The sequence below is a fragment of the Apaloderma vittatum genome, unplaced genomic scaffold (assembly GCF_000703405.1).
Source record: "Apaloderma vittatum isolate BGI_N311 unplaced genomic scaffold, ASM70340v1 scaffold5106, whole genome shotgun sequence".
NCBI classification, from domain to species: domain Eukaryota; kingdom Metazoa; phylum Chordata; class Aves; order Trogoniformes; family Trogonidae; genus Apaloderma; species Apaloderma vittatum.
In genome coordinates this window covers 37,324-64,182 of record NW_009719865.1, presented here as the reverse complement: position 1 = coordinate 64,182, position 26,859 = coordinate 37,324, and the positions used below count along the sequence as shown (strand labels likewise).

The following is a 26,859-nucleotide window of genomic DNA, read 5'->3' as shown; positions in this document are numbered from 1 at the left end:
GGGCAATGACCCATGTAAAAGGAGCAGCCTCAGGGGCCGTAGCATGCTTGTGTCTCAGGTTCTTCATCTGTTTGTCTGAAGTGCAGGTGACAATGATTGGGTCCAGCTCTCCTGTTGGTGAATAAGGGTGAGCTAGAGCTGCAAGCAATGGTATAATATAAAGAGCAATTAAAAAATGCATAGTTTAGCAAGAAATAATAAGAAAGAAAGCACTTGAAATATTTTCTTTCCTGTTGTTTGACTTGCATTTTACACTGGCCAGTGGGAATCTATACAGTCTTGAACACAAGTCACAGCACATCTCCTAACTGATAGAGTGGGCTTGACCTGGACCTGCTCCAGACTGAAAAGATGAGGTGCTACAGCTCTTTCTATGCTATGTGTTATTACCAGGACACTGTGAAGGACTCTGGGTCCTGAATCAAGAACCTGTGGAGCAGAATGCAGGCAAAACAGGTTATAGTATGGCGTGAGTGGATGTAGTAGCAGTTTTCATGTCACTGATGCTGTTTCACCCTTTGGTAAATTTATGACAACATAAGCTAAACAATTTGCTAAATAGAAAAGTTTAGAATCTAGACATTGTATGCATTAAGCTTTCTTGTATGTGGTTTAACACTTTAAATTATGATCTCAAACAACAGATGATCAGTACACAGGTGTGGGAGAAGGAGGTTCAGGCTGGTCCCCTGTTCAGTCAAATAGCCACATGGTTATCCAGTTTGCTGTTTACTGCTTTCAGAAAACTGACTTGCTGGAAACTGGTTCATTTCAGAAATTTATAAGATGCACAAAACCCAGAAATAATTTCTTTTTCTACATAAAATTAAATACAGGTATGTAAGTAATCAGAATTTGATGGACCAGACTTGCATGTGGTGTAAATGGTATCTGGGGCGTGCAGAGACACGTATGTAGAAAATTCAGAATTTGCTTATAGGGTATGCAATGATTTTCATGACCATCGTGAAAAAATATTTCTTGTGGACAGTTTTCTGATATGATGTTTAAATGAATAACAAAGATAGAAGAAAGAAAATTGTTTTTCTTTTCAATGCATTTGGGAGTCAGAGACACGTGACTGTCATTTTTCCTGTTCTTCAGTATTGCTTAACCAGGCTGTGACATATATATTTTTGTATAGCCACTCAGATGCTGGGAAGCTGTTTATGGTGGACACAATCCCCAAGCTGGTCAAGGATCCTGCTGCTCTTGCACTGCAGTCATTTACTCAGGTTTGTTTTGTTACCCAATATCATAACCAGTTCTGAACAATTCAAAAAAATTACATGTGTACAGCTTCTTTTTGACAGGAAAACCAGGGGTGAAAATGAGCAGTACTATCATGAACTCTGCTTAAGAAGCTCAGAACTTTGCTAATCAATTCCAGCTTTTAAAACAGACTTCCACCATAATTCAGTTTTGCAATACATAAAACCAGCTCTCCTTCTGAAATCAGCAGGGGCTGCAGTTTCTTAGGATGGGCTAAATTTGGCATGACGTTAAGAGGAAGGAAAAAATATACAAAATGTGGAAATGAAGCCTTGACAGTTTCCTACTTCTCAGTGTCTCCACTGACATATATGATGCAGGCTGGAACAGACCTTTTTCAGGATTTTGTTGTTCAGTTGTCATGCTGCTGTAGTTTGACAGATGTCTTACAAATATTTATAAAGTGCCCTGTTTCGTATCCTGCTCTGTGGGTAATGTTGCAAAAATGTGATCAGTGCAGTACCATAGTGAAAGCTCTCAGCCTACAAATCCTTAACCGCATGCCTAATACAGGTGTCTGGATGCAGGATTTTGATGATTATTTTAGCCTTTTTCACCAGCTTGCTTTCACCTGGGGAGGCAGGGTGTGCAGTTCGTTCATACTAGTGAGAGCAAATTCAGCTGCCATGGGAGATGTTGCATTAAAAGTTAGGCTTTGATGAATTGTTTATTTTAAAATCATAGTTAGTAAAGGTCCTAGGACCAGCATTCTTTAAGGGTTCCATCAAGAAGGTAAGGTCATTGCCTCTATTATCATTTATGAAACGTGTCTGTATTTTTTTGCTACAGGTTTTGAGTATTTGAACTTATCCTTACCTAATTTGTGGCTCAAGATTCATTTAATCAAGGTATTGCCAGTAGCTAAAAAGTACATGCAGACTTTCTGGAATTAATTTTGACACATCAGATAGCATCTGTTTAAGGGATGAGAAAGGTCCCTAATGTCCTGAATTATAGCAACTCCCATTATCTCTTCTTACATGCACCCCTCCTCTCTTTTTGCAGCATGCTGTGAACTATATGAAAGTTGCCTACATGCCACCGCTGCAAGACATTGGGCCTGAACCTCAGCAAGTCCAGTTTATTTTTTCCATCAGCAATCAGCATGGTGGCACGTTGTATGGGATCTGCTTCAATATTACAATTCTTCCTGTGGACAATCAACCCCCAGAGGTACGGTGTTGTTGAGGGCCAGAGGGAAAGACTTGGAAATTACTTTGGGCAGAAGCAGAAGTGCAGAGAGTTGCCCTCATCTGACTGAAATAAAAAGTAGATCAGCGTTTCAGTTTCTTGCATGGAGCCTGCATTGAGACTGAAGGGGAAGGTGAAGTCTGGTGAGCACGAAGGGAGATTTTTTGTGCTAAACTGAGAGCTATCTTCAGTGTCTAAGTGACTCTACAAAAATGCATAGCCACATGCTGGTTAGTGGAACTGCATCGCTCCTCTTTGTGTTGCCTATCGCCTGTGAAGGACAGAAGCCTCCATGAATGGCATTAAGACTGGGCTGCATGTATTAGTGCTTAGTAAGTTCCTTAGGTTTTCCTCACAAAACAGAAGAAAGCGTAGCCTTTGACATTTTGTTTTTTAAGGTGCCACACATCCTCATGTGAGAGCAAATTGAAAATGCCATGTTTGATGTAAGTTTGAAGGCGCAATAGAAGAGAGAGTTCAGCATTTCTCCTTCATGCAGGTTTTTACAAGCCATTTGAGAGTGGAAGAGGGTGGCCTGAGCCCTGTCACAGAGGGACACATTCTCATCTCTGATGTGGACACGAAAAGGGAGCATCTCCTCCTCCTCTTGCAGAGACAGCCTCAGCATGGGGCAGTAGAGCTGGATGGCATCCCCATGAAAGAAGGCGACAGGCTTTCCTGTGAGGACCTGCGTAACCTAGCAGTCAGGTTAGAAGAGTGGCTATCTTCTCCTCTTGAGGTGGTTGAGGCGCTTGGTCGGATGAGTGAAAGCCCTGCAGTGAAGTGGTGCAAGGTGCAGAGGCTATGACTGGCCAAGCTCACCAAAGCATGGCTCTGGCAGAGCTGCTCTGGGCTGAGATTACTGGCTGAGCCTCGTGACTGCAATGAGCACTGCAGAAACCAAGTGTCAGGTTGCAACTGAATCTGATGTAGATATGGTTTTTTATAAAGCACTGCCCCATGTGGACGAGGAGCCAAATTCTGTATTTGGCCATGCAGTCCCTGTGGAGAAGGCAATGGGTGCCAGCTTTTTACTTGCAAGGTAGTTGTGTGATCATTAAACTTGGTTAGTTTACAAGAAAGCTTGTGTTGACACTGATTAACCTAGAAAGGAATGTTTTGTTTCTATCTTTGTGGCGAGAACAAGACTTGGCCTTCTACATGTGTGCAGAATTAGAGCTCCCTGACTCTGTTTCTGTCTGTTAGTCAAAGAGGGCATCTGATACAGCAAGGACATACAGTTTGGTAGACAGCTCATAAGCAGCCACAACACAGATGACAAAGCTTCAAGGAAATTTTTTTCCCAGATGATGTCATCATCATCATCATCATCATCATCATCATCATAGAATGGCCTAAGTTGGAAGGGACCTTAGAGGTCATCTAGTCCAACCTCCCTGTCATGGGCAGGGACGCCACCTCTCGACTAGATCAGGCAACGCATGGAGACCGAGCAGGAATCGAACTCGCGACCTCGGTGTTGTCATTGTTGTCAGCACTGTGCTCATCTCACTGAGCTAAGTGGCCCCTGGTTTATTTGGGAGATTTTCCATTTGTAGGAGCCTCCACAAGCCCTCTGAAGACACTTGGTCCAGAGTCAGAGTCTTAGAAGGACAGCCTTGCACAGGGATCAGCTTTTTCTATTGGAATGGATCCTTGCTGTCTTGCATGACCAGAAAGCACAGCTTCTGTGTGAAATTTGTGTAGAACCTTTTTTTTTTTTTACCCACAGGTATCAGCATGATGGCTCTGAGACACTCACTGATAATGTACTCTTCACAGCCACAGATGGTATCCACTTTGTAGAGTTCATCCTCCAGATCAAGGTCAGTATGTTGTATGTTTTGGAGAGCAACTGCCTGTGCAGAAAAGTGCAAAGTCTGACCTGGGGAACACCTAGATATTTTAGGGGGCCGGTTAGCTCAGTCAGTTGAGCATGGAGCTAACAATGCCAGGGTCATGGGTTCGATTCCCATTCGGTCCCCATGTGTTGCCTGATCTAGTTGAGAGGTGGCATCCCTGGCGGCAGGGAGGCTGGATTAAAATGATCTCTAAGGTCCCTTCCAGCCTAGGCCATTCTATGATTCTTAAAATCTTAGCATTCCCTTGGAAACTGGAAGATAATGGACTTATTAGACTTTCATTCTGACCCTAGTTTTCAGGTTTATGCAGTGAACTTGAGAGGAGATTTGGCTTGTACTAGCTGAAAGGCATTTGTGCTTGCTCTAGCTTGGGTTCTTCTGTCTGGAATTATTCTCTTTGTATTTAAATGTGGGGAATGATTTTTCTTTCTCAAGCTATTACTTTTTAGTATGATTTATTTTATCTTTGAATTTTAAGAGTGACTCTAAGTCAGCTGGTTTTGTTTTGTTCATAGAGAGAGCTCAGTGTACTCTGACACTGACAGGATATTGCTGGTTTAGATTGGAGAGCAGGGTATTGAAACAGCACGTTTCCATTGAAATGAAAAATAAAAGATCTTAAATCCTTTTTCTGATTAGGTGTTGCCTGTGAATGATGAACCACCTGTTATGCGATCAGGCCTTGTTCCTGTGCTCCACTGCCTGGAGGGTGAAGAAGTGGTCCTCTCCTCAAAGTACATTTATGCCACAGATGCAGACAGTGATGACATGAAACTGATGTTTATGCTGGCTCGCCAGCCCTACCACGGGGTAGTGAGGAAAGCTGGCATTGCTGTGGATCACTTCTCCCAAGCTGATGTCGTCTCTGGTTTCGTCACGTATAAGCATACTAGTAAGTGCGTTAAGGATAGCGTTAGACTGGAAGGTGGTCAGAGAGTTTTGGGCAAAAAATCTTAACCTGAATCCACATAATCTTTGCAGAAGCCCAGCAGGAAGTGCTGAGAAGCCACAGGTGCTGTGACTAGGGAAAAAAAGTAAGCTGGCTTTGAAAAAGAGCTTGTGATGTACAACTAACAAATATTATTATGTGTTTTCTGAATCCCTGTTTGAACTGTATTGGAACAAGTATATGAAAGCATCATAATCCTGAAGGATCTCTCACTGTTGGTGATAATATATCTTGGGCTTTTTGGCAAAATTACTATTAAATTAGGTACAAAATAGATTCTTCATTTGTTTCATGATGTTAAAAAAAACCTTTGGTCCTTTTCCATAGTCATGTTTAGATAAAGTAATGTAATGCTGTAAATCAGGATGTGGTGTTTTGATAGAAAACTGTTAAGAACCTGAGGTACTTTTTGATGCCTCTCCAACCTAGATGGAGATCCGCTTTTGGACAGTTTACAGTTCTTCTATAACACAAGACAAAAGATGTTCAGATTTTCTTCAAGAGAACCACAGTGCTAAAAATATCTTATTTTGTGGTTTTATATTTAAAATCCAAAAATACTTTTTTGGTAATTACTAACAGAAATCAAGGGCCACTTAACCTCCTTTCCTACTTAATTTTGTCCTTTCATTAGCATTAAAGGGGTTATCTTTCCACATTTCTGATGATAGCTTTAGTGTTTTTTTCCTAAAGGCTTTGGTTTTCTGTGTAATTAGTCTGTAATTTTGTGCTAGTGCAGAGAATACACGCGATATTTTCATGCTTGGCACTGTCTTAAATGAACAGCTGGTATTTGAGAATAGAAGGAAGTACTTGATTATAGCTGCACATAACAAACTTTTCCTCAGCATCCTAAAGATATCAGGAACGCTATTTCAATGGTGGTGTTTCACAGAAGCAGTGAAGGGCAGACGCTGACCTTCAAAGGTGCACTGCATGTGTCCCAAAGTTCCCAAAGTTCTATGTGCTAAATGTGCTGCCAGTAGATATCTCAGGAGAGGCTGGGAGTCACTGCCTTTCCTTTGTAGGCAGCTTATTACTAATATCTTGCAAGACATGGGCTGCCAGAAATGCTGAGAAATGGAGTAACTCAGCCACAGATGCTTCTTGCAAGAGGTGGCAGTTCCCAGTCCCAGTTCCAGTTCCCAGTCTCAGTTCCCAGTGCTGTATCAGTCCATGTTTTGAGGTGATTACACACAGGCACAACCCTTTTTATAGCACATTTTGCAGGGGTAAGAGACATATGGGAATACACACTTTTCTTGGTATGCAAAATGTTTCCTTTTGGAAGAGCATGGATATTACCACTTGTCATAGAGAGAGTATATAGATATATAAAAAAGATATTTTCCTACATTCTTCAAGACGGAATGCAGAAAAACCCCTCTCTTTCTTCACAGATGTACATTGTGCACATCTTAGTGCAAAAAGAACAGAATCATGAGGACCATTAACAATTCTATTACTATATAATACTAAGACATTGCAATAATAGTACTATAACTGTTAGTAATACTAACATACTAACATATACTTTTTTTTACAACCTTTTATTCTAGAATAGAAGCTGCTTAAAATTAATAACGAACAACCCAAATCCCTAACCAAACAGCACCCCCGGCAGCCAGAATTAAGGATTCTAGTAATTTTGCTGTTATTTTCTTCTTCTTCTGATTTAAAATACTGCAGACTATAAAAAATGTAAGCCATTTTGTCTGAACTGCAATATATTTTTTCCAGGTGGGGAGATTGGCCTGACGCCTTCCGTTGAGGTCTTAACCTTCATTGTCTCTGACAGTGAGGCTGGCCTAGATGTGAAAGACTGTTGTTATGATGGACCTCTTCCTCCTCCAGTTCCGCTTTACAATCCATTTCCAGTATATGACCTTAATATCACTGTACTTCCAGTGGACAACCAGCCTCCATCAATTGCAACTGGTGAAAGCTTCTTCTCACTATAGCTTTCTAATGTGGTCTATGCATTACTGTAATGGCTAAAGACTCAGGGTGTTTGTTTATTTGATTTTTAGCATCAGAAAGAGTCAGCTGAGATCAACATGTGAAAGTTTTGGATTAGAATTTCCATAAGTTTTTAGATTTTTTTCTGGTACAGTGCAAGTACCAAATTCAGCTGCCAGTACAAGTAACTACTGCCTGTGGCTCCTCAGCTGCATTTTTAAATGATATGTTTAGAGATGAGAGCACTCAGATTTGCTCCCCTCCATCTGTACACATCCCTTGCTGCGTAGGTAACCTATGAATGAGTAAAAGTGATTGATATCCTGCCCTTGAACTGAACTTAGGTCTAGACAACTGTCAGGCTTATACAACTCAAAAACATAAATGTAAATATCTATCTGCCTTTGCATGCAAAATATATAACAGAAATTTAGACTCTGGACCTTACATGAAGGGAGAGAAATTTTATCTTCTGTTAGTGAATAAAGACAAAGCTAGGCTATGTATGTAACATATCAAATTAATTGATGTAAACCCACATTTTCACTAGTACTCTTCAGGATCAAAAATACTCGGTTAAAATGGAAACAATGTTGTTAATGTACATTTAGTCCAACAACAGCCCATTGTGTGACATTTCCATTGGCTTCCTGGGCTTTGGATGAGGTTGGTTTTATACATATTAAAGGTATGCTTTCTGTATTCTTGTCTTTTTCAATGTCATTTGTTTGTAAGCATCATGTATATCTTATGTATCTCAGATAATGTTTAAGCATATGTATGAGTAGTTTTGTAATTTGCAGGCTCTCACCCAAATAATGTTCTGGAAATGAAACATAGCCCCAGCAGGGAAATTAAGCAGCGATGCATGAAAAATTGTTCATTATGAGCAATTCTTAACAGCTCTCATGTAATGAATGCTCTGACAAACAGAGGTAACAACTGCTTTTGAGCAGCGCATAAACCATACTTAATAACTTACCAGTAAAATAATTTCATGATCCCCTTCCTCTCTACTTATATGATGGCAAAAGTAGAGTTTATGTTGTAAGCAGAGAAAAAAACCTAAACCAAAACTCTTCACTAACTCAGTATTTGTTGTATTTTCTCCCTTAGTTACTATTTCCATTCTTGTGAACAAAAACAACAGTAAAATGAACTAAATAAGCAATAATGCTTATCATATTTTTTGTGTGCAGGTGCAAGGTTTGTGGTGGAGGAGGGCTCCTCAGCAGCCCTTACCACCAACCATTTGTTTGCCACTGACCCTGACACCACTGCAGATGACTTAGAGTTTGTCTTGGTTTCTCCTCCCCAGTTTGGTTACATTGAAAATATACTGCCTTCTCCTGGGTTTGAGAAGAGCAATGCTGGTATCAGCATAGGTAAGTCTTAACAATGTACAGTAATCGGGCAGGTGAAATACAGAGGGCTTGTGGAGAGTTGTGTGGTGGGATCTGGTGAAGTAGCTGCAGGTGCATGCATCAGTATGGGCTTATAGAGGAAGGCAGGTGCTGGCAAATGAAGAGCAGTGGGACTATGTGAGAGGAGCTCAAATGGGGACTGTAGCTCTGCAAATGTGAAGAAATTGGCACTGGAAGTAAACAAGCCAATCTTTGTTTTATGCATTCCAGCCGCAATCTGTTAGAAGTGGCATATGAGACATTAATCGGCTTTCGCTGCTTCTCCATTCTCCTGTGCAAGGCTCTGCACTTCACTTCACCTATACTTCTGTCAGTTAAATGCTGTAGTGGAGAATTTTAAAAGCCTGGGTTCTGCGTTAGTTTCATAAGCAAAGTTGCAGAAATGATAGATACGATGGTGACTTGGGTGTCTTCCCTCGACCACCCTTGACAACATTGTAAGGCAGCTTCACCCTCAGCAGAACAGACTGCAGCATGCTTTTGTCAGTGTCTCCACCTGCACACCCAGAATCGCTGAGCCTTTTGGTCCTCATTTTTCTGGTCTATCAGTTAAATAAAAATCAGTGTCGTTGCTTAGATTTCAGATCTTGTCCTACGTGTTACTTGGGTCTTTTTATTTGGGCTCAGTTCTGCAGACTTGGCTGAGAAGTATGAAGCTGCATAGTGCCTCAAGAAGCAGGAGGATGCATTTTTGTTTCAGGGGCAGAGCATGTATCCGGTGGTGACATGTGCAGTGTAACTCATTCAGCCAAATCCAGGTTATTTGTTCTATCAAGAAAGACATAATTTCGGATTTTTGCTTACGATAAGTAAGACTGGAAAGCTAACTCATAATCTCTTTAAAATCTCTAGCTTCATTTCAGCTGAAGCACCTGAAAGCCCTGAACATAAACTATGTACAAGCCAGGCATGTGCGAATGGAGCCAACAGCAGATCACTTTGTACTTTATGTCACTGATGGGCTGCATCGTTCAGCAGAGACTCCATTTTTTGTGCTGATCAACCCAACCAATGATGAAGTCCCTGAATTCATAGTGAGGAATATTACTGTAAGGAAAGAATCCAAATGTCTGTCATAGAATTATTTTATACCAGAGAACACTTTTCAATATAAATAAGAACATTGTTCTGACACCTGCTCCTCTTTCTGTTACTTTCTGTAGCGCAGCCTAGTTCAGGAAACAGCCCAGTTAAATCCCATGTAAACCTGTAAGACAGAGTTTCAGTGGGACTGGAGCAGTGCAAACCTGTGTTTGGTAATTTGCAGTTAAGTTAAAAAAAAAGGCTCAAATCTTTAAAAAATAAGTTATCTAGAAAGCAGAAGGATCTTTGTGTTTCTTCTGGTTTCTTAAGAGCTTTTATAATTTTTTGCAGAGGTTTTTTTATGTTCCTGGCATAGCCTCTCCCCTCTCCAAATGCTGCTTTTAATATAAATAATAATTCTGTGACCACCATGCTAGGGCAGTGTAAGCTTATCTTACCGTAAAGCAAAAGATTCATGTATGTGTATAAATTTATATGCATGTATATTTTTATATATTTATGTATTTAAAGGCCTTCTCTTCAGTACATTCCCTAGGACTTAATGTGAAGTTTTCTTACCTAACAGCTTTTCTATTAATTCGGTCAGATGCAAACTCCTTATCTTTTCTTTTCATCACTGTAACAATTCACCACTCTGTGTCTTTGAAATTTGTAGAAACCAGTTGCTGGTGCAATAGTTGCTGGGAAAAGAGCAGAAGAAATAAAAGAGATACACTTAAGCAGAAAAATACCCTAATTAGGAAACTATGCTAAAATTCTGTAATTTCTTTTTGTGCAAAGGAATTACACATTTTTTTTCTTTCATGTTCAGGTTCAAGAGGGGGAGATGAAAGAGCTGGATCTCTCTGTTATCAATGCAGTTGATCTGGATGTACCTCAAGACCCTTTGGTATTTGGAGTTGTGCAGAGGCCCTGGTACGGGTTCCTCATTAATGGAGTTCATGGCAATAATATTCTACACTATAAAAAGTTAATTGACCACAACCACCACAGCCATGGGTTGCTTGTTCATGACTTTTCCATGGAGCTACTGAGGAATGGTAGGTGCAGCATTCTTCTCACATTGGTCTTTCATTCCTTTAATGAGGAAAGGTGGCTTGGTAAGAAACCTTCACCACTTATTTATTCACTTGCCTTATGTGTATTTCCAAGACAATGTTTAGGAACAGAAGTTAACTTGTTTAATGCTAATATTGCCTATTTATCTTAGGAACTCTCACTAAAATTACCCTGAAAGGCCTACATGTCAGAAGGAATAGTATCATCATTAGGTACTGAACAAAAAAAGGGAATATTGTAACATCAGCAAACAGATTTCAAAATTATTGACAACACCTAGAACAGAGACAAAGGAATTGATTTAAAAACAGATTAACTGATCATAGGGTTAAATGTTTCTCTAATGATCACAGAATCACAGAATCATAGAATGGTCTGGGTTGGAAGGGACCTTTAAGGATCACCTTGTTTCAACCCCTCTGCCACAGGCAGGGACACCTTCTACTAGACCAGGTAGCTCAGAGCCCCATCCAAAATGTTCTTGAACACTTTCAGGGAGGGGGCTTCCACAACTTCTCTAGGCAAATTGCTCCAGTTGCCAAGTATCGCCACCCTTGTTATAAAACATTTTTTGCTTAAGTCCAATCTAAACCTATGCTCTTTCAGTTTAAAACCTCTGCCTCTTGTCTGGCCTGTACAGGCATTGGTAAAATGTCTCAGTCCATCCTTCCTCTAAGTGTCCTTTATATATTAAAAGCTCAAAATATACAGTGTCATCATACCTTCATACACCTAATGATAAAGGTATAAAATAGGGCTCTATAGCTTAGTATGATCGGTTAATCTCCATTGAAGCAGCAAAACTCTTTCAAGTATATGTAAGAAAAAGGAATATTTAACACTGCTGCAGATATGGTTGATTTCTCTCGACTGTGGCCGTTTAGTGAAATATGACATCTGTCAATAAAAAGAGGGGCATGAATTCAATCCTGCCACTCAGGTTGCAGTTTAGCCCTCAAAACTCAAGGAAAGATTTTTCTTCTCTCTGCTTGTCTAGTATGAATCTTCAGAAGTATGATGTTCCCACCCCAATTTCCTCAGCCTTCCTATCTTCTGGTTTTGACTCTATTCCAGTTGCTTGGCTTTTCTCTTTACCTGTCCACTGAGCCACCGGTGACTGAGACACCTCCAGCTCAGATCTTCTGATTGCCTGTGGTCATAGCCACAAGGCCAGCAGTTCACCCCAAAGCGTATTTAAAGCAAACTGATCTAGTTAAAATTGTCCTTGCTTACTGCAGGGGTGTTGGACTAGATGACCTTTAAAGATGCCTTCCAGCCCAACGCATTCTATGATTCTATGAAAGCTCCCTGAGGACTGTTTAAGGCACAGAGATATGTTGCCTGGTAGTCTCACACTTTCTGTGGTCCCTGTTAACATGAACTGGAATGAAGATAGGAGAAGAAATATGTCTCTCTCAGACTGACTGAGACCCTTTTGTGAAGGGAGTCACCCCTTACTCAGGTCAGGCTGGTGTCTTTGAGTCAATAGTGTGTTATTAAAATAATGAAAAGCAGTGGCTTGCCAAGGACATCTTCTGGTAACTGAAATAGGCTTGCTGTGACCAGGGTGTATGAGGAGGGGAGATGGAAGACGCATGATGGAAGATTTGAAATTAGGTGAGAGATTTTGCAGGAGTCAGATATAATGGTTCCTTCCATTTCTCTCTCCCTCCCTCTGTCTCTCTCTCTCTTACTTTTCTTCCTCCCTTCCCTCCAGGAATGAAGCTGATGTACATGCATGATAATTCAGAAAACCTCACTGACAGCTTTAAAATCCAGCTATCAGATGGGAAACATAATGTCCTCAGAACCATTTCAGTAAAGGTCATTCCAGTTAATGATGAGAAACCAGTGCTGAGCAAGTAAGCCACATGTTCCTGTCTCTGACAAAGGGATAATTTCAGACAAAATGTTCCAAAAGTGATCAATACATCAAATCAGTGACTGATGGGGAGAAGATGCCATAAATAATCACAGCCTAATATCGATACAGATGTTTCCACGTATGTCTATCAGCCTGTTTAACAAAATACATTCAGTGAAAGAAGGGCATGCTTTAATGTTGCTCAATATTAAAAAAGTAGAGAAAAAAAAAGGGTGGGGAAACACGCTTTTTTTGGTCTTTCACAACTTATTTCAAGATGCCTGCCAGAGAACCCTGATCTTTGCACACCTCTGCTAGCCACTGACCACCACGATATTGACTACAGTTACTTTGCTCTCCTTGTCTCTGGGGCAACCGCCTGACTAAAAAACCTCTCTGAAAGCATCTCTGGATTTTGGCAGGAGTGAATTGACAAAGTTGATGCCTCCTTGCCTCATGGGTGAAAGCTTTTCAGCTTAATGACTCTCTTCTTTTACAAACTTAATTGCTCAGGCATAGTTCAACTTCTGAAATGGTATACATTAAGTTCCCTTACAGTTCAAAACTAGGAGCCATAAATGAATTAGATGCAGTCAGATGTGACCTGGCAGATCATTTGCAGATAGGCGGCTGTCTGTGGGAGAGCTGAATATCCTGGACATTGTAACAAGGGGCTTGTCCCTTGGCATCCCCATCATTAGCTAATACCTGCCACAGAGCATCAGGGCCTCTATCCTAATGGATACTTCCCAGGCCCAGGCAGGCAGATGGGGAGCTGGGGGCCCAAAGGCTCTGGGGGTAAAGTTCTGAACCTCTGAAGTTGCAAATGACTCACAGCCATTTTAGCGGGCCATTGCTAAAGTGGGAATTTCTGATCCCTCAGGATATTTAGCTTACCTTCAGATTAGACCTACATTTCCCATTGCTGAGAATTTTGAATGTTTTTTTTACCATGTAGAATTTCCTGCATTAACAAATGTGAGTTTTATAGTTGAAAGATCATCAAGAACCACGTAATTCTAACAAGAGAGAAAGCCCATTCCTAGTTAGAGTGTAATTTATGTATTCATATCATGTGCTGATAATTACTGATAATTGCCTGTTTGTTCCTCACATGGTAGTGATTCCTATGTCATTTTCCACCCTTTCTCTCTGAAGGAAGGTGATGGAGTGCAAGAAGTCAAGTGTTTCTAGCTTTGTGCCCCTGGATCCAGAAGCCATTGCTGTTTTGTCTTGTAAATGTTAAATCTTGCCATTTACCATTTCTGTGGTGAACAGTAGCACATAGTGAGCCATCTACTTGCAAAATAGCTATTTCATTATAAGAAGTTACTGCTTTTACTCTTCCACTGAGATGCAGTATGCTGCCAGCAATTTAGCAGTAGTGCTTTAAGGAAACATGTTCAGTTTGGCATTGAAGTACTTTAGCTGCCACATTCAGTCACTGCATTTTGCCGTGCGGACAGAACTCTTATGCCACTGCAGTGTTCTACAAGAGAACATCTGACAATACCTGAAAGATTTTTCTCACCTTTCAATCTGGGGACACCTTCCCACTCCAGGGATTTTCAGCTCTCATCTCCATTAGCTGTGGTCAACAGACTGAAGAATCTGGATGGGATGTTTTTGGCTGGCAAACAGTGGCTTTATTCACAGTGATTGCCAAAACCTCAATCTGTCACCTCTTGGATTGCATCCTGTAGCAAGGAGTGCCCTTGGGGAATGCAAGGCCCTCACACATTCCACTTGAAAGCTTCTTCTCAAGATGAGACGTGGGTGCTAGAAGGATTTAACCAACTAACTGCTACACAGAAGAATTAGTAGGGAATAGGCAGCATTCTGACTATGTGTTTTTCTTCACTTATTTTCTTGTTTGAATCTTCTCTTCCTGGTTCATACAGTCTTTGGGTCAGACACCTGGTCTTCTTGTTTGCATAGTCACAGCATGTTTGTGCTAGAATGAGCAAATAATTACAATTGCTTGATCTGTCATTAATATGACTTGATATACTTTGTAATATGACTATATTTTCTTTGCTTCTTATATTGCCAAACATTAAATTTCTATGCCTTATAACCATACCAGTTGGAATATGAAACTTCATTTAAAAAATCTCCATTCTTTCTAAGAATGATAAATTTATATTTCAAAATCACTGAATAACTGTTACAATTCCTGGAAATCTCAGTTGACGTCCTACACTGGAGCAGGAACTTGCATCTGGGCAAAGGAAAAGGCTGTTACATGAAGAATGTGTCTTTAGCAATTCTTGTAAAAATCTATCTGTATTTGGCCTTTGAAATAGTATGGCTTGCACATGCTCCTTTGCATGCACCCAGAGCTCAGCTGCCCAAATGCCTAAGGAGCCTGTCCTTTTCCAGCCTGCTCCATGGCCCCTCGGCAGATTAGCTTGAGCAGGTCCCATTCCTAGGGTGACTGAACATGCTGAATCCCCTCCAACCTCCTTGAAACTTTTGTATAGTCTAATTATACTGTTTGGGTGCAACATGGCAAAAATGTAAGACAGCTAACAATGAAGTGATAAAACAGGGTGTGCAGAGGCAAACTGGAGGATGGTTACTTGCTGAAAACAGAAACAGCAGTCATGATCTGAGAATCATCCTGGAGCAAGACTACATGCATTTCAAATAATGTGGGATTTTTGTTTTCCCAGAGCTGCTTCAGATTTTATCTGTGGCTAGTGATGGCCGTTTTGGCCAAGGAATAGGTGTCCTTAACCTACTTTTCTGAATCAAGAACCTAGGAAAATTCTACAATGGGGAGAACAGAGAAGAAAACAGTTAGGTCTTTGTGACTCTTAGAGATTAAGGCAAACAGTGACAGACTAGTTAACTGAAACACAGTCTATTCTCTAATGAACAACCAGTTCATTAGAGTCAGTATTACTATGGTCTATAGTAGCAGCAACATGTAATGCTGCCTGTTTGTTTGTATTTCCCTCTACTTATAAATTGTATGAATGTAAGTGGAATAGGGCCCAGGGGAAGAAGACAGACATTGTAAATCCCAGGTTGTTGTCGGCAACTGCTTTGTTGTTTTTCACCGTTGTAAGGAGAAGCTGGTCTACCCTGTTTGATTTCTTTTTTTTTAATGTTTGGAACTGAAATAGGCAGCCTCCTTCCATTGTTTTTGCAGTTGTCATTTCTGTCAGCATCTGGGTAATCCATATTCCTGGCAGACAAATTGTGTTTTGGACAGGTTATTTTACATCTATTGCATCAATACATGACTTATAATTTTTGCAGGAATGATGATATAGAGGTGAACATGGGTGAAACTCGAATAATTTCTAGTGCTGTTCTGTCAGCAGAAGATAAAGATACCCCCAGGGACAGAATCTACTACTTATTTGAAAGACTTCCAGAAAACGGTCAGCTTCAGCTCAAGGTTAGTCTTTGTCCTTCTATAAAAAGCAGGCATTCAAAGAACTATCTTTTTATGGCTGAATGAGGTTCATCTCCTTTTTCTCTCAAATGTCTGTCATGTTTTGAAGTGGATGGCTGTGGCCAATTTGACTGTTGAAAGAATGTTTGAGCCAAACAACTATGCTGTCCCAGAGGCCAGGCACTAAAGGCCTGATCCTCAACAGGAGGAGAGGGAGGGTAAAAAAGCATGGCAGATGATCTCAGTTGACAATGGAGAGACATGATGGGAGAATCAGCCCACAGAGGGGAAAAGTCAATTGTCAAGGTGTGGGGGGGAAGTCCTTGACCAAAAATAAGCTCTAAGTAAGATACCACTTCAGTTATTTCAGGGTTCAAAAAGAATGGAGGGAGATGTGTGTGAAAGAATGAGTGGTAAATCATGAGTTAGAAGAAAAGTATGAGGGGAAGGAAGTGATAAAAGGAAGAAGATGGAAAGGATATAGCAAGAGGAAAGGCAGAAAGTAAGATTAGAAATGGAAGGAAAGATGACCATCTGTTGACTAAAAATAGAAGAAAAATATGTCTTTTAATTGCATGCATAATAGCAAAAAATCAGTTTCTAAGACCCATGAGCCTCAAAAATATTTTGATGTGGGATCCCCACAAGAATCTGTGGATCATGCGAGACTTGTTAACAGTTCTCTCACGCTGGAGCACAAGACAGCTGCTGGCTGGAGTCTGACAGTTTGAACATACAAGGTCCCCACACATATTTGAGCTTTCTGTCCTTGACCATCTTTGCTCCAAAGCTGTTGACACTGTTACTGCAGGCTAAATGTCAAATATACAGATCAGCCTCACATAGGAGGAGCTGGAAATTTTATTGAGCAATTCACATTTTTTCATCAGAGGACCTCTGGGCCTCTAAATTTCTGTGCTACCCTCAAGTTCCCCATAGGTTCAGTTCTGACATTCCTTTAGGTATTGTTTCAGATAGGACCAAGAGCAGCTTGGTGAAATTAAGAAAGAAAAAACGTAAGTTGGGTCAGGAACAATTTCACTTTCATCTAGTTGGCATCTGATTGAGAAGTGTGCAGAAATGTACTTCCTGGAGTAAAAGTGGCTAAACTCCATTAACTCCATTTTATTAATGATCACTCTATCTTCTCCAGCTTTATAGCTGCTTGTGAACAGCTTCAGCTGTCTACTGCCCTTCAAAACATACTATGAGGGAAGAGTCCATAACTTAGAAGGGAAGCCAAGTAGCTGCCACTAACAGTCTGCATAACTGCAAGGAAACAGGATTAACTGGGGAGAACGCATGGCAGACTATCTGTTTAATGAAGGATATTTATCTTTCTAGGTAGGCCAAGGCTGGATGACTCTCCAAATTGGAATGAAGTGCACTCAGGAAGAACTGGACATGAACCTTTTGAGATATGTCCATACAGGAGCTATAGGGTCCAAGAACCAGGACAGCTTCACATTTTATCTGTGGGATGGTTACAACAGATCCCCAGCTGTGGACTTCCACATAAATATCAAGGACATGGAAAAGGGTAAAGTAGACGTCCATGCCAGACCTGATGATTTTCAGTGCCTGTTGCGGAAACAAAAATGATCTGAGTACATATTCTGATCCTTCCCTGAGAACTACATATGCCCTTAGCAAGTCTTCCTGAAGATTCTGAAAATTTATCTGCCTGGATTTCACTGCTAGCCAGAGCCTTGATGTGCCTGCTGATGAGAATTTGTCCTGGGATTTGAAAAGGCTCTGCCTAAGGCAATGTGTTGCACCTTGCCTCCCCGGACTCCCAGCTACTTTTCAAATAATGTTGAAAATATCTTGCTGAAACTAGCTTTATCTGTGAGTTAATCAAGGCACAGAAAAATGGCAAGAATTTCATAAGGTAGGCAAAACACTGTCCGAGAACAGCTCTGTCTCCTAGGTTTATGCTCTAGTCTTATGGTCTCTCTTCCTTTATTGCACCCCTGTTAGAAACCTAAATTAGACCAAGTTAACCTGACACTGCCAAGATTGGATCAAGGTTTCAGTGAGGTTGTACTGTCTCCATCCTTGGCAGTTTTCAAGCCTTGATGGGATAAAGCCAGGGGCAAGCTGGCTATTGCTGGTCTCATGGCTGACCCTGCTTTGAGCAGAAGGCTGGACTAGAGATATCCTGAAGTCCTTTCCAGCCAGCCTGAATTACCCTATAATCCTACAGTTCTATGATTCTTCCATTGGTGAGGGCTTGCATGTGGCTAAATAACGCATAAGAGATCAACTTACAATTCAATTCATTTCAATTGTGTTGTTTTATCTATCCTGCAGGAGACATTTCTGTTTTCATAAAACCTCTTAGACTGCCAAAAGGAGATCGGGGCTACATTACATCTGATGTCCTCCTTGCACTAGATGGCACTGACAAGCCAGAGGAGCTCCTCTATATGATAACCTCGCCACCCCAGTATGGACAAATAGAGTATGTCAGCTATCCTGGCATCCCCATTACGAGCTTCAGTCAAATGGATGTAGCACGACAGATCATCTCCTATGTCCACAGCACAAAGGCAGTTGTTCCTGAAGACACATTCAGGTAAGACATAACACCACATCCCCTAAACCTTTCCCATTGGATTTTTTTTGGTATTAAAAAAAGACAACACAACACGAAAAACCCCCCACAAAATAACAAACCAAATTATTAAAGAGGTGGAAGGTCTGTGGAAATTCTCAAAATTTATATAGCAAAGATAATTCTTCTGTAATACATATAGCTGTGGCTATGACAATGAATGCATTCTTAATTGACACTGAAACTGCAGCCAGAGTCACATTCACTCAATGATTCAGTACTCTTATAGCACCCAAACACACCTAGCTGTTAAGAATTAAGTAAGGCAGAAGGACTAAGAGCACACTTTGTGGAATTTTCCTTTGGTTTCTTGCTACAGCTGGATGTGGTAAAACCGGCTCATACAGGTACTAAATAACTGCTTTCTTGTCTGTTCTTATTTATCATATTCACTTGGTTCCAGGCTTTTTGAATACATAAATATTTTTGAAAATACTGAAAACCAGTCTATTTATCTATTCTGATGCCACAGTAATTCAGAAATTAGTGTAGACAGTTGGATTTCTGGGGCAAACCTGGTTAACTGTAGGCCCAGTTCAGCAGCCTAGTGATACTTGAGTTTACTTTCACCTAGTTCTGAACCTTCCCCTTACACCAGCTTAGACTAGGTGCACTCCTAAAGTGAATATTTCTTTATTTTATTCTTAAATGAGCCTCCCTTGTTAATGGAGTAGAATGATGTATTGAGTTATCATCAGGTAAAGATAGAGTAAATGCATTGTTGCTCAGAGTCTTGGGGACAGTTTTGTAAAATAGAGCAAATTAAAAAAAAACCAGCAAAACAAACTCAGAAATAAAGAAAGCATTTCTGAAGAAAGAATGTAGCTTCGTCGTGCGTTGGCAATTTCCTCTGAAAACAGCTTTTTACAGAAAATGGACTTTCTATAAGATGCACTTTTACCACACAAAAATAAAAACTCATTGCTTTTTTCATTTGTGACTAAGAAAAATTAAGGATTTAGCTCTTAAGAGCTGCAATTCAGAAAAGGCTCATTTTTACACTCTCTTATGAATAAATTCCTGATCTAAATGTCATTTTCTGCGACACATGATGAGGATTCAAGAACATGTTGTGTCATCCAGTTTGAGGGAAGTCAAGCAAGTGGGGCAGGGAGAAATCAAATAAACCTCCCTATGACACCAAGGCAGATCAAGTGACATTATCTAGAGTTAAACCATACATAATTTTCAGACTTTGCTGAACTGAAGCATTTTAAAGTATCCCTTCCAATAAATCCAATGTGGTGGAAATTTTAGTTAGGAAAGTCTGATCGACTTTCAGTCATAACAGAAAAAGTGAACAAATATTCCCTGTCTTTATGTTTCTCCATTTTGAAATGATACGATCAAAGTTAGACAAATAAGTCTGCAGTCATGCCAACCCTAGGTTGGGCATTGTAGGAGTGGCTTGCATCATTATGACTTGTATACCACACTGATGAAAGCAGACCAAACAATTATAGGGAAACTGTGCATGTGGACAAACCCAATGGCTTCTGTTTAGGCCAATGGCTAAGAACCAAAGTAGAAAGTCAGCCTTATAAAAGTAAGGTTGTGATGCTTTAATCAATATTGATATTCAATAACTATTGTAATCACAATAATTCATGTTCCTTGATGTTATCATTTGGAAAAGAGTTTGAGTTTTTGTAGACATATAAACATTGTGGCAGAATATTATTATTATTTAAACAAGGAATGGTCACATTAATTATATGGGTAATTATAAAGGAGGGGATTAACTGATCAGATTTTACTTTCCACTGAACTACTTCTTTCAGACATAAATTTGCCTGTATTGTTTGGTGCTGCTGGCCTGGAAGAAAGATTTGGCACTGCTTGTTTGGACAGATGACTTCAAGTGATTAGCAACCTGACATCAGATGCTGGCAGCAGAATCCTAAAAGAACATGCTAATGTCCTCCATTTTGACATGCTGGCTCGACTTTGTAATGAGCTGGCACTATTTAGGATTCCATTTTTATCTTTTAAATGCCATGACAGATGGTAGGTCCTACAGCCAACTCTGTTGCCATCAAACTGCAGAAAGCACGAAATGTTGGTAATGGTGAAATCAAACCACGCAACATGTCCTCCTGACTGTGCCTGAGAGTTGTCCTCTAAATTTCATCAGAGTGAGGAGAATACTGGCTGCTCTCCATTCCTAAGGAAAAGATGAAGCAGCCATAAACCAGAAATAAACAACCAAAATTTCCCAAAGTGCAGAAAAAATGATGTCTTGGACACAGGCAGCTTCATCACCTGTGAAATCAAGTATGACACTTGCATCATGAATTTCAATCTGATGTATATAACCAGAAGGTTTGCTCATATATGGTATTCTGTAGAAGACTGGGCAAATCTTCAGTTTCATAAACTGAATTATCTAAGACTTTCCAATATTGTTTGAGCTAGCGCCCAAATGATTTTATAGCCATCAAAAGAACCAGAGGAGACTCACTTTCACAGCAATCTTTCAGACGTTTTGAGAGATGGTTAAGGTCTTTACTGAATACGTTTTGCCTTTTCTTTTTTCCCCTTAGCATAGTATATATCATCATTGTTCTAGTTCTGTATTTGATTTCAACTAGATTGAAATAGCACAACCCTTTTACCATTGGCATAATAGCATTAGGTCAGTGCAGACAGATGTCTCTATGTTCTCAGCTGGGAATACCATACTCAGTAAACATATTTCTAACTGCTATAGAGTCCCTGGTCTGCCTATGCTCATTCCCATCTGTTTCATGGCATATTGCCAGCTTACAAGTTGATCAAGCCCTAATCATCCAGTATTGGTGAAATCAGTGTGGAGTTTTTAGATGGACAGTCTGTGACACAGTAAGCTACTCCATGACCTACTGAAGGTCGCTTACATTCAAGGCATACAACAACAGGCCAGGTGCTGACCCTGTAATTTTTTGAATACTGCTTTGAGGCCTGCAGTCAAGAGGAAGCAGATAATCCAAATGTCTTCCAGTCTCCATTTTACTCAGGTATGGCAGAAGCATGCTAGGTGGAAAGCAGCCAGCTACACTGGCCCTCATATTGTCTGAAACAACTACTCCATGATACTGTCCCATATGAGACCAGCTGCATTTAGTGTAACTCTATGTGCATTCAAAGCACTGGGCATTGGAGGGTGGCAGAAAAATATAGGTGAGAGAATGTGAATAGCCTACAACAAGCAAATCTATTTGCAAAGCAGACTCCGTTCTGGTTCGGGCAGAGCAAACCTGCATGAAAAATACCATTTCCAAGACGCTTTTGCATGTACTATGACTCATAACCACAGAAACCTCTGTAGAAAGAAAGGTAACTCTTACATACAAGATGATAGGACACAAAAGATCATGAGACATTTTCAAAGCAATTTTTAGTTTCATATACCCTCAAAAGTTTTTGTTACAGGCATGACTGTGCAATGTAATTGCTTTCAGAGAAAATACTTAAGTAATAATCTTGACAATGAAAGCTGAGTCTTGAAGGCTTATCTTTATCTTTATTTTGAACCACAACTAAATCTGATAATAAATTTTTGCAGAACATGCTGTCACTTGTATGGCAAAAGCCCAACCCAGCTGGTAGGCTTCCAATAGATTTTCTCTCCAGTCTTGGGCACCTTTTCATCTTTCTCTTACTTAGGACACTGTAGAGCATAACTGAATATTTAGTATATCTAAAGAAGTATTACTGCTTGAGAGAGAACTGTAAGAAACTATGTTGCTATTAATAGAAATTCCCAGCATGGAATAAGGTCTTTGCAGATCTGCCCCTTTGATAAATACATGGTATGGACATCTATATTTTTAAAATGAGCACAGCAGTTAACTTAGCATTTTAGTGAAACTTGAGTTTTGTAAAGAAACGTAAGTCTGTTCCTCTGAATATACAGAAATTTACAGAAACAATTAGTGCCTAAACAAACCCGTGAAGTGAGACGGGGATGGATCTTTTTCCAGCTTGCTTTTTTAAATAGTTTTGGAACTATTGGGTACAAAGGGCTTGTAACTGAACAGAAGAAAACCATTGTCCAGGCAGACCATGCACTTTACATACCTCTTTCCATAATATGTAGACAGAGCCAGCACTTTTCCCAGCAGTTGCCACTGACAGATATCCAGGTGAAGATGTACTTAAGGATGTATACAAATGTCTATGCATGCCAGAGGGTGCAATAAGCCCCACAACCAGCTTACCATTTTAGATCTGTTCCATCTGTATCTGAGCTAGAAGATTAGATCAGTTCTGTTACGACTGCTGAGACTGATGGATACAACCTCAAAGCCATTCCTCTGGCATGTACTCAGATTCCTGCAGATGCATTGTAATTCCTGCCACATACCTGGCCATCTGCTTTTACATTTTTAAATTATATACCCACCCCACCTTCAGTCTTGAGTTTGAGTTCAAAGCAGCTCTACTACTTTTGCAGAACCAACACAGGCATGTCCTGTAGTAAAGGTGTGTGTTATCATTTCATTTCAGTACATGATGAATCAAGAACACATGCTGAAGACTACCTTGCTTCTCTTTGCCAGATTCATCATCAGCAACGGACTGAGGACTAAGCATGGGACATTCACGATCTACTTGGAGGCAGTCGACCAAGCTTTGCCCACACTATCTAGGAACATGGGGTTAAGATTAGTGGAAGGCACTCTGGCACTCCTTTCTCCTGATGTCCTGCAGCTTTCAGATCCAGACACTGCCAAAGAAAACCTTACCTTCCTCTTGGCTCAGCTTCCTCAATATGGTCATCTCTATTATCGAGGGGCTGTGCTACTGCAGCACAATTTCACCCAGCAAGATGTAGACAACAGGGATGTTGCATACAAGCACCGAGGTGGGGATTCCCAGATCGACAGATTTACATTTGTTGCAACAGATAGGACTAATCAAGGCTTCATCGTGAATGGGAGGGTGCAGAGCGAGCCGGTGGCATTCACCATTCAGGCAAGTGTGACCACAGGCCTACTTACAAGAGACATACAGTACGATAAGGTGGAAAAAGCAGTAATTCTGATAAGAACTGGTACTTGCTGCAGTCTATGGCTTAACTGTTTATCAGCTAATATGTTTGCTTTGTCTGTTCCATGAGTAATTAACCTGGAGGAATAACGACCTGCCACAAATAATTTTATAGAGCATAAAAGAGTGAGACTGTATTTAAAAGAAGAAAGACATCCTGCTTATACAAATACAAACAAGTATATACTTATACACTTACAGTTGCTAAAATATTATGCACAGAAATCTCAACCCTGAAGTTGAGCCCAGCTATAGGGAGGAGTGAACTTCCTCCTGCTCCCCCTCCCCACTTGGTACATGACCCACTGATTTGCATGTGAGGGATACTAGGATGACGTGATCTTCATATCACAGCCACTTCACTCCCACAACTGGAAATTCTGTCTTCCTTCTGGGAGTATCTGTAAGGTGCCTGCTCTGATTCTTCCTTCCTTTAGTGGGACTTTTCTGTTCACTTCTTATCTCACCTGTTTTCAAATTCATCCCACTGTGTTATATGACTGTGATCATCCTAATTCTAAGGTTTCCATGCTTTTAACCGTAAAACAGAGGTGAGAAACCTTGGCTGGAATTTTCCTTTGCTATGAAGAAAATTTCATCAAAAAGGAGAAGGACTGTGGGAGCCCCCATGTGTTGCCTGATCTAGTCGAGAGGTGGCGTCCCTGTCCATAACAGGCATGATCTCTAAGGTCCCTTCCAGCCTATGCCATTCTATGATGATTCTATGAGTGTGGGCTGTCAGGGCAGAGGTATAGGGAATTTGCGTTGCCTTTCCCAGTTCCTGCTGTTTCCTGCTGCATGCAGCAAGTGACTGGGCAATCCGGGCCTGGAAACCCCTGGTAGAAAGTAGTACTTCATTGGAGATCAGATTTCTGCTGGAGCAGACTGCAAGTCAAAGTGGCTATTGCCACCATGAGCAGAGAATATTATGATGCTGGAAAATGAACATTCATTTGTCTAACTTTGATTTAGGTGGATCATTTGGACAAAATGGCACCAAAAACTATTCATCTCCATTGCTTTTCTGATGTGGAACTACTTAACAATGGCAACTACGGGATCTATATTACTGCCAGGTCCCTGAAGGCATCTGACCCCAATACAGAAGATGACAAAATAATTTTTAAGATTTTACGAGGTCCTCATTATGGCTACTTGGAAAATATAACAACAGGTGCTGTCTTCTATAATCTCTGTATTTTGGTTCATACCAGACCAGATTCCAAAACCTACCTTGTTAATGCTTGATAGAGGAAATAAAAATTTCCTAGCAATCTTTGGGCAGGTTTAGAATGTAGTAAAAAAAAAAGTACCCTAATATCTGAGTCTCATGTACATCACGAATCCTCAGAGAGTTTGAGATGATTGTTAATTGCTGCTACTGAGAAACTACTTTTTTCTTTGTGTCAAGAAAAATAAAAGGTGAATATTGAACTTGGCCATTTGACAAATATGTCACATGGGAAGAAATCAGCTGGGGATTTCAACAAGCTGGGCTGTTGAGGTTTAATTATAACACCAAGATTCTGCAAGTTCAAAATTTCTAAGTGTTCAACACAAAGAAAAGTTGAAAACAGCTTATATGAGTTACATGGTTCTTATTAACAGGCTGATGATTCACCTAGATATTTCTCTTCTTTTCCAGGTGGTTTTATTCAGGAACAATTTAGCCAAAAGGATTTAAATAGCAAAATCATACTTTATGTCATCAACCCATTACAGGAGGTGAATTCGGACAACTTGGAGTTTCAAGTCACAGATGCCAGTGGAAACTCTGCGGTGCCCCAGAGGTAGCCTCAGATCCTCCCTGGGTGATGCGTGGTGCACTGCGTCTGCTGCCCTGGGTGAATGGACCCCACAGATGTGAACAGAGATGTGACTCAAACTGCCATTTATTTTGTGGAAAAGCAGAGAAGGTTTTTTTCCCCCCACAGGGAAGCCAAAGACAAAGGCCTAGTTCCAGCTTAGACTGGAGCATAGTTCTGAAGGGCTTTCAGGGGTCCTCATAGGAAAACAAAGGAGATGACGTGGCAGCTGGGCATTTGGAGATCTGAGACAGTGGGTGCTGAGGGACGGAACAGTTGCTTCATGTACATGGTCCTGCAGCTGGAGGTCTTGCCCGGTGCTGATGGCAATGCTTTTTTCACAAGCTTGAGACCACAATGGAGGAGATGCTCTCAAGCAGTAGAAGCTATAAGATCCATACTTCTGCTTAAAGCAGGTGGTTTGTCATCCACTGCCAAAATTTATATTAGGCATACTATCAAAATTTCCTTGTGACATATCATAAGGCTCTTGTACAAAAATTAGAGACTGGGCTATCAGCTGAACTGTGCCTTAGTGATAAAGGCCAAAGGTGGGGAGTAGCTCTGCAGAAAGGGAAATGTTTCTCTTTATTTCTGAAAATAGGGCTGAATGTGCAATCAATTTATTTAATCAGAAGTAACCAAGAAAAACAACTCATGTTATTTTCCTGCGCTTAACTGGCTGCTCACAAACTAGGACTCACAGCGAGAGAGAAGGAGTAGGGAGTTGCCTCCAAGGGCTCCCTGCACACTAGAGAGAGAATGGGGACACAGCAGAGCCCGAGACAGCTTTTCGGCAGTTACGCGCTGAGCCAAAAGATGTCCCCATGCACACACACGTCTAAGCACAGCCGGCCTGGGCACTTCCCAGCTGCACCGTGCTGGCTCACAGATGCACCGATACTAAAACCACCACTAAAACGCTGCCACTCCTCCTGGGAAAATGTGGTTTCTTGTACATAAATAGCAATGTGTAACAAAGCTTTGCAAAGAGAGCAAAGATAGAGCACTTTTTGTATGGAAAGAAGGAGTTCAGAGAAGTAGCATTTATCTTTGGCTGCACTGGACCTCAGAACAAACAGGAATTTGGCTTTTAAGAAAAAAAAATTGCATTTTAATATTTTGCATTTAAAAGCTTGTGAGAGACTTTTTATTAGTAGTATTATTACTAGAACAATTTATCACCTAATGGTAACTGGTTGAAAATACAAGTTTGATTTGCATGTTGATATTCAATTTTAATATTGGATCCCAGCTTTTATCTGAATGCTGCTGGACTACATCTGACACATACATCCTCTTTAGAAAACATAAAGCAAATCTGCTTGTAAATGAGTTGCCCACAAAATGAGAATCAGAGTATACAGGACAGGAGG

At 40.6% G+C, this 26,859-nt stretch overlaps 1 protein-coding gene across 1 annotated transcript in view; it reads left to right on the top strand.

Moving 5' to 3' along the window:
• Positions 1 to 26,859, top strand: part of FREM1 (FRAS1 related extracellular matrix 1) — a 58,452-nt gene that overhangs the window by 13,279 nt on the left and 18,314 nt on the right. Inside the window, 16 exon segments of the mRNA XM_009870798.1 lie at positions 1,145 to 1,235; positions 2,278 to 2,445; positions 2,963 to 3,171; positions 4,196 to 4,289; positions 4,965 to 5,217; positions 7,015 to 7,212; positions 8,433 to 8,618; positions 9,510 to 9,706; positions 10,513 to 10,741; positions 12,478 to 12,622; positions 15,892 to 16,033; positions 17,375 to 17,570; positions 18,344 to 18,608; positions 23,189 to 23,603; positions 24,651 to 24,852; positions 25,324 to 25,468. Coding sequence (XP_009869100.1) covers positions 1,145 to 1,235; positions 2,278 to 2,445; positions 2,963 to 3,171; positions 4,196 to 4,289; positions 4,965 to 5,217; positions 7,015 to 7,212; positions 8,433 to 8,618; positions 9,510 to 9,706; positions 10,513 to 10,741; positions 12,478 to 12,622; positions 15,892 to 16,033; positions 17,375 to 17,570; positions 18,344 to 18,608; positions 23,189 to 23,603; positions 24,651 to 24,852; positions 25,324 to 25,468 — 3,135 coding nt within the window.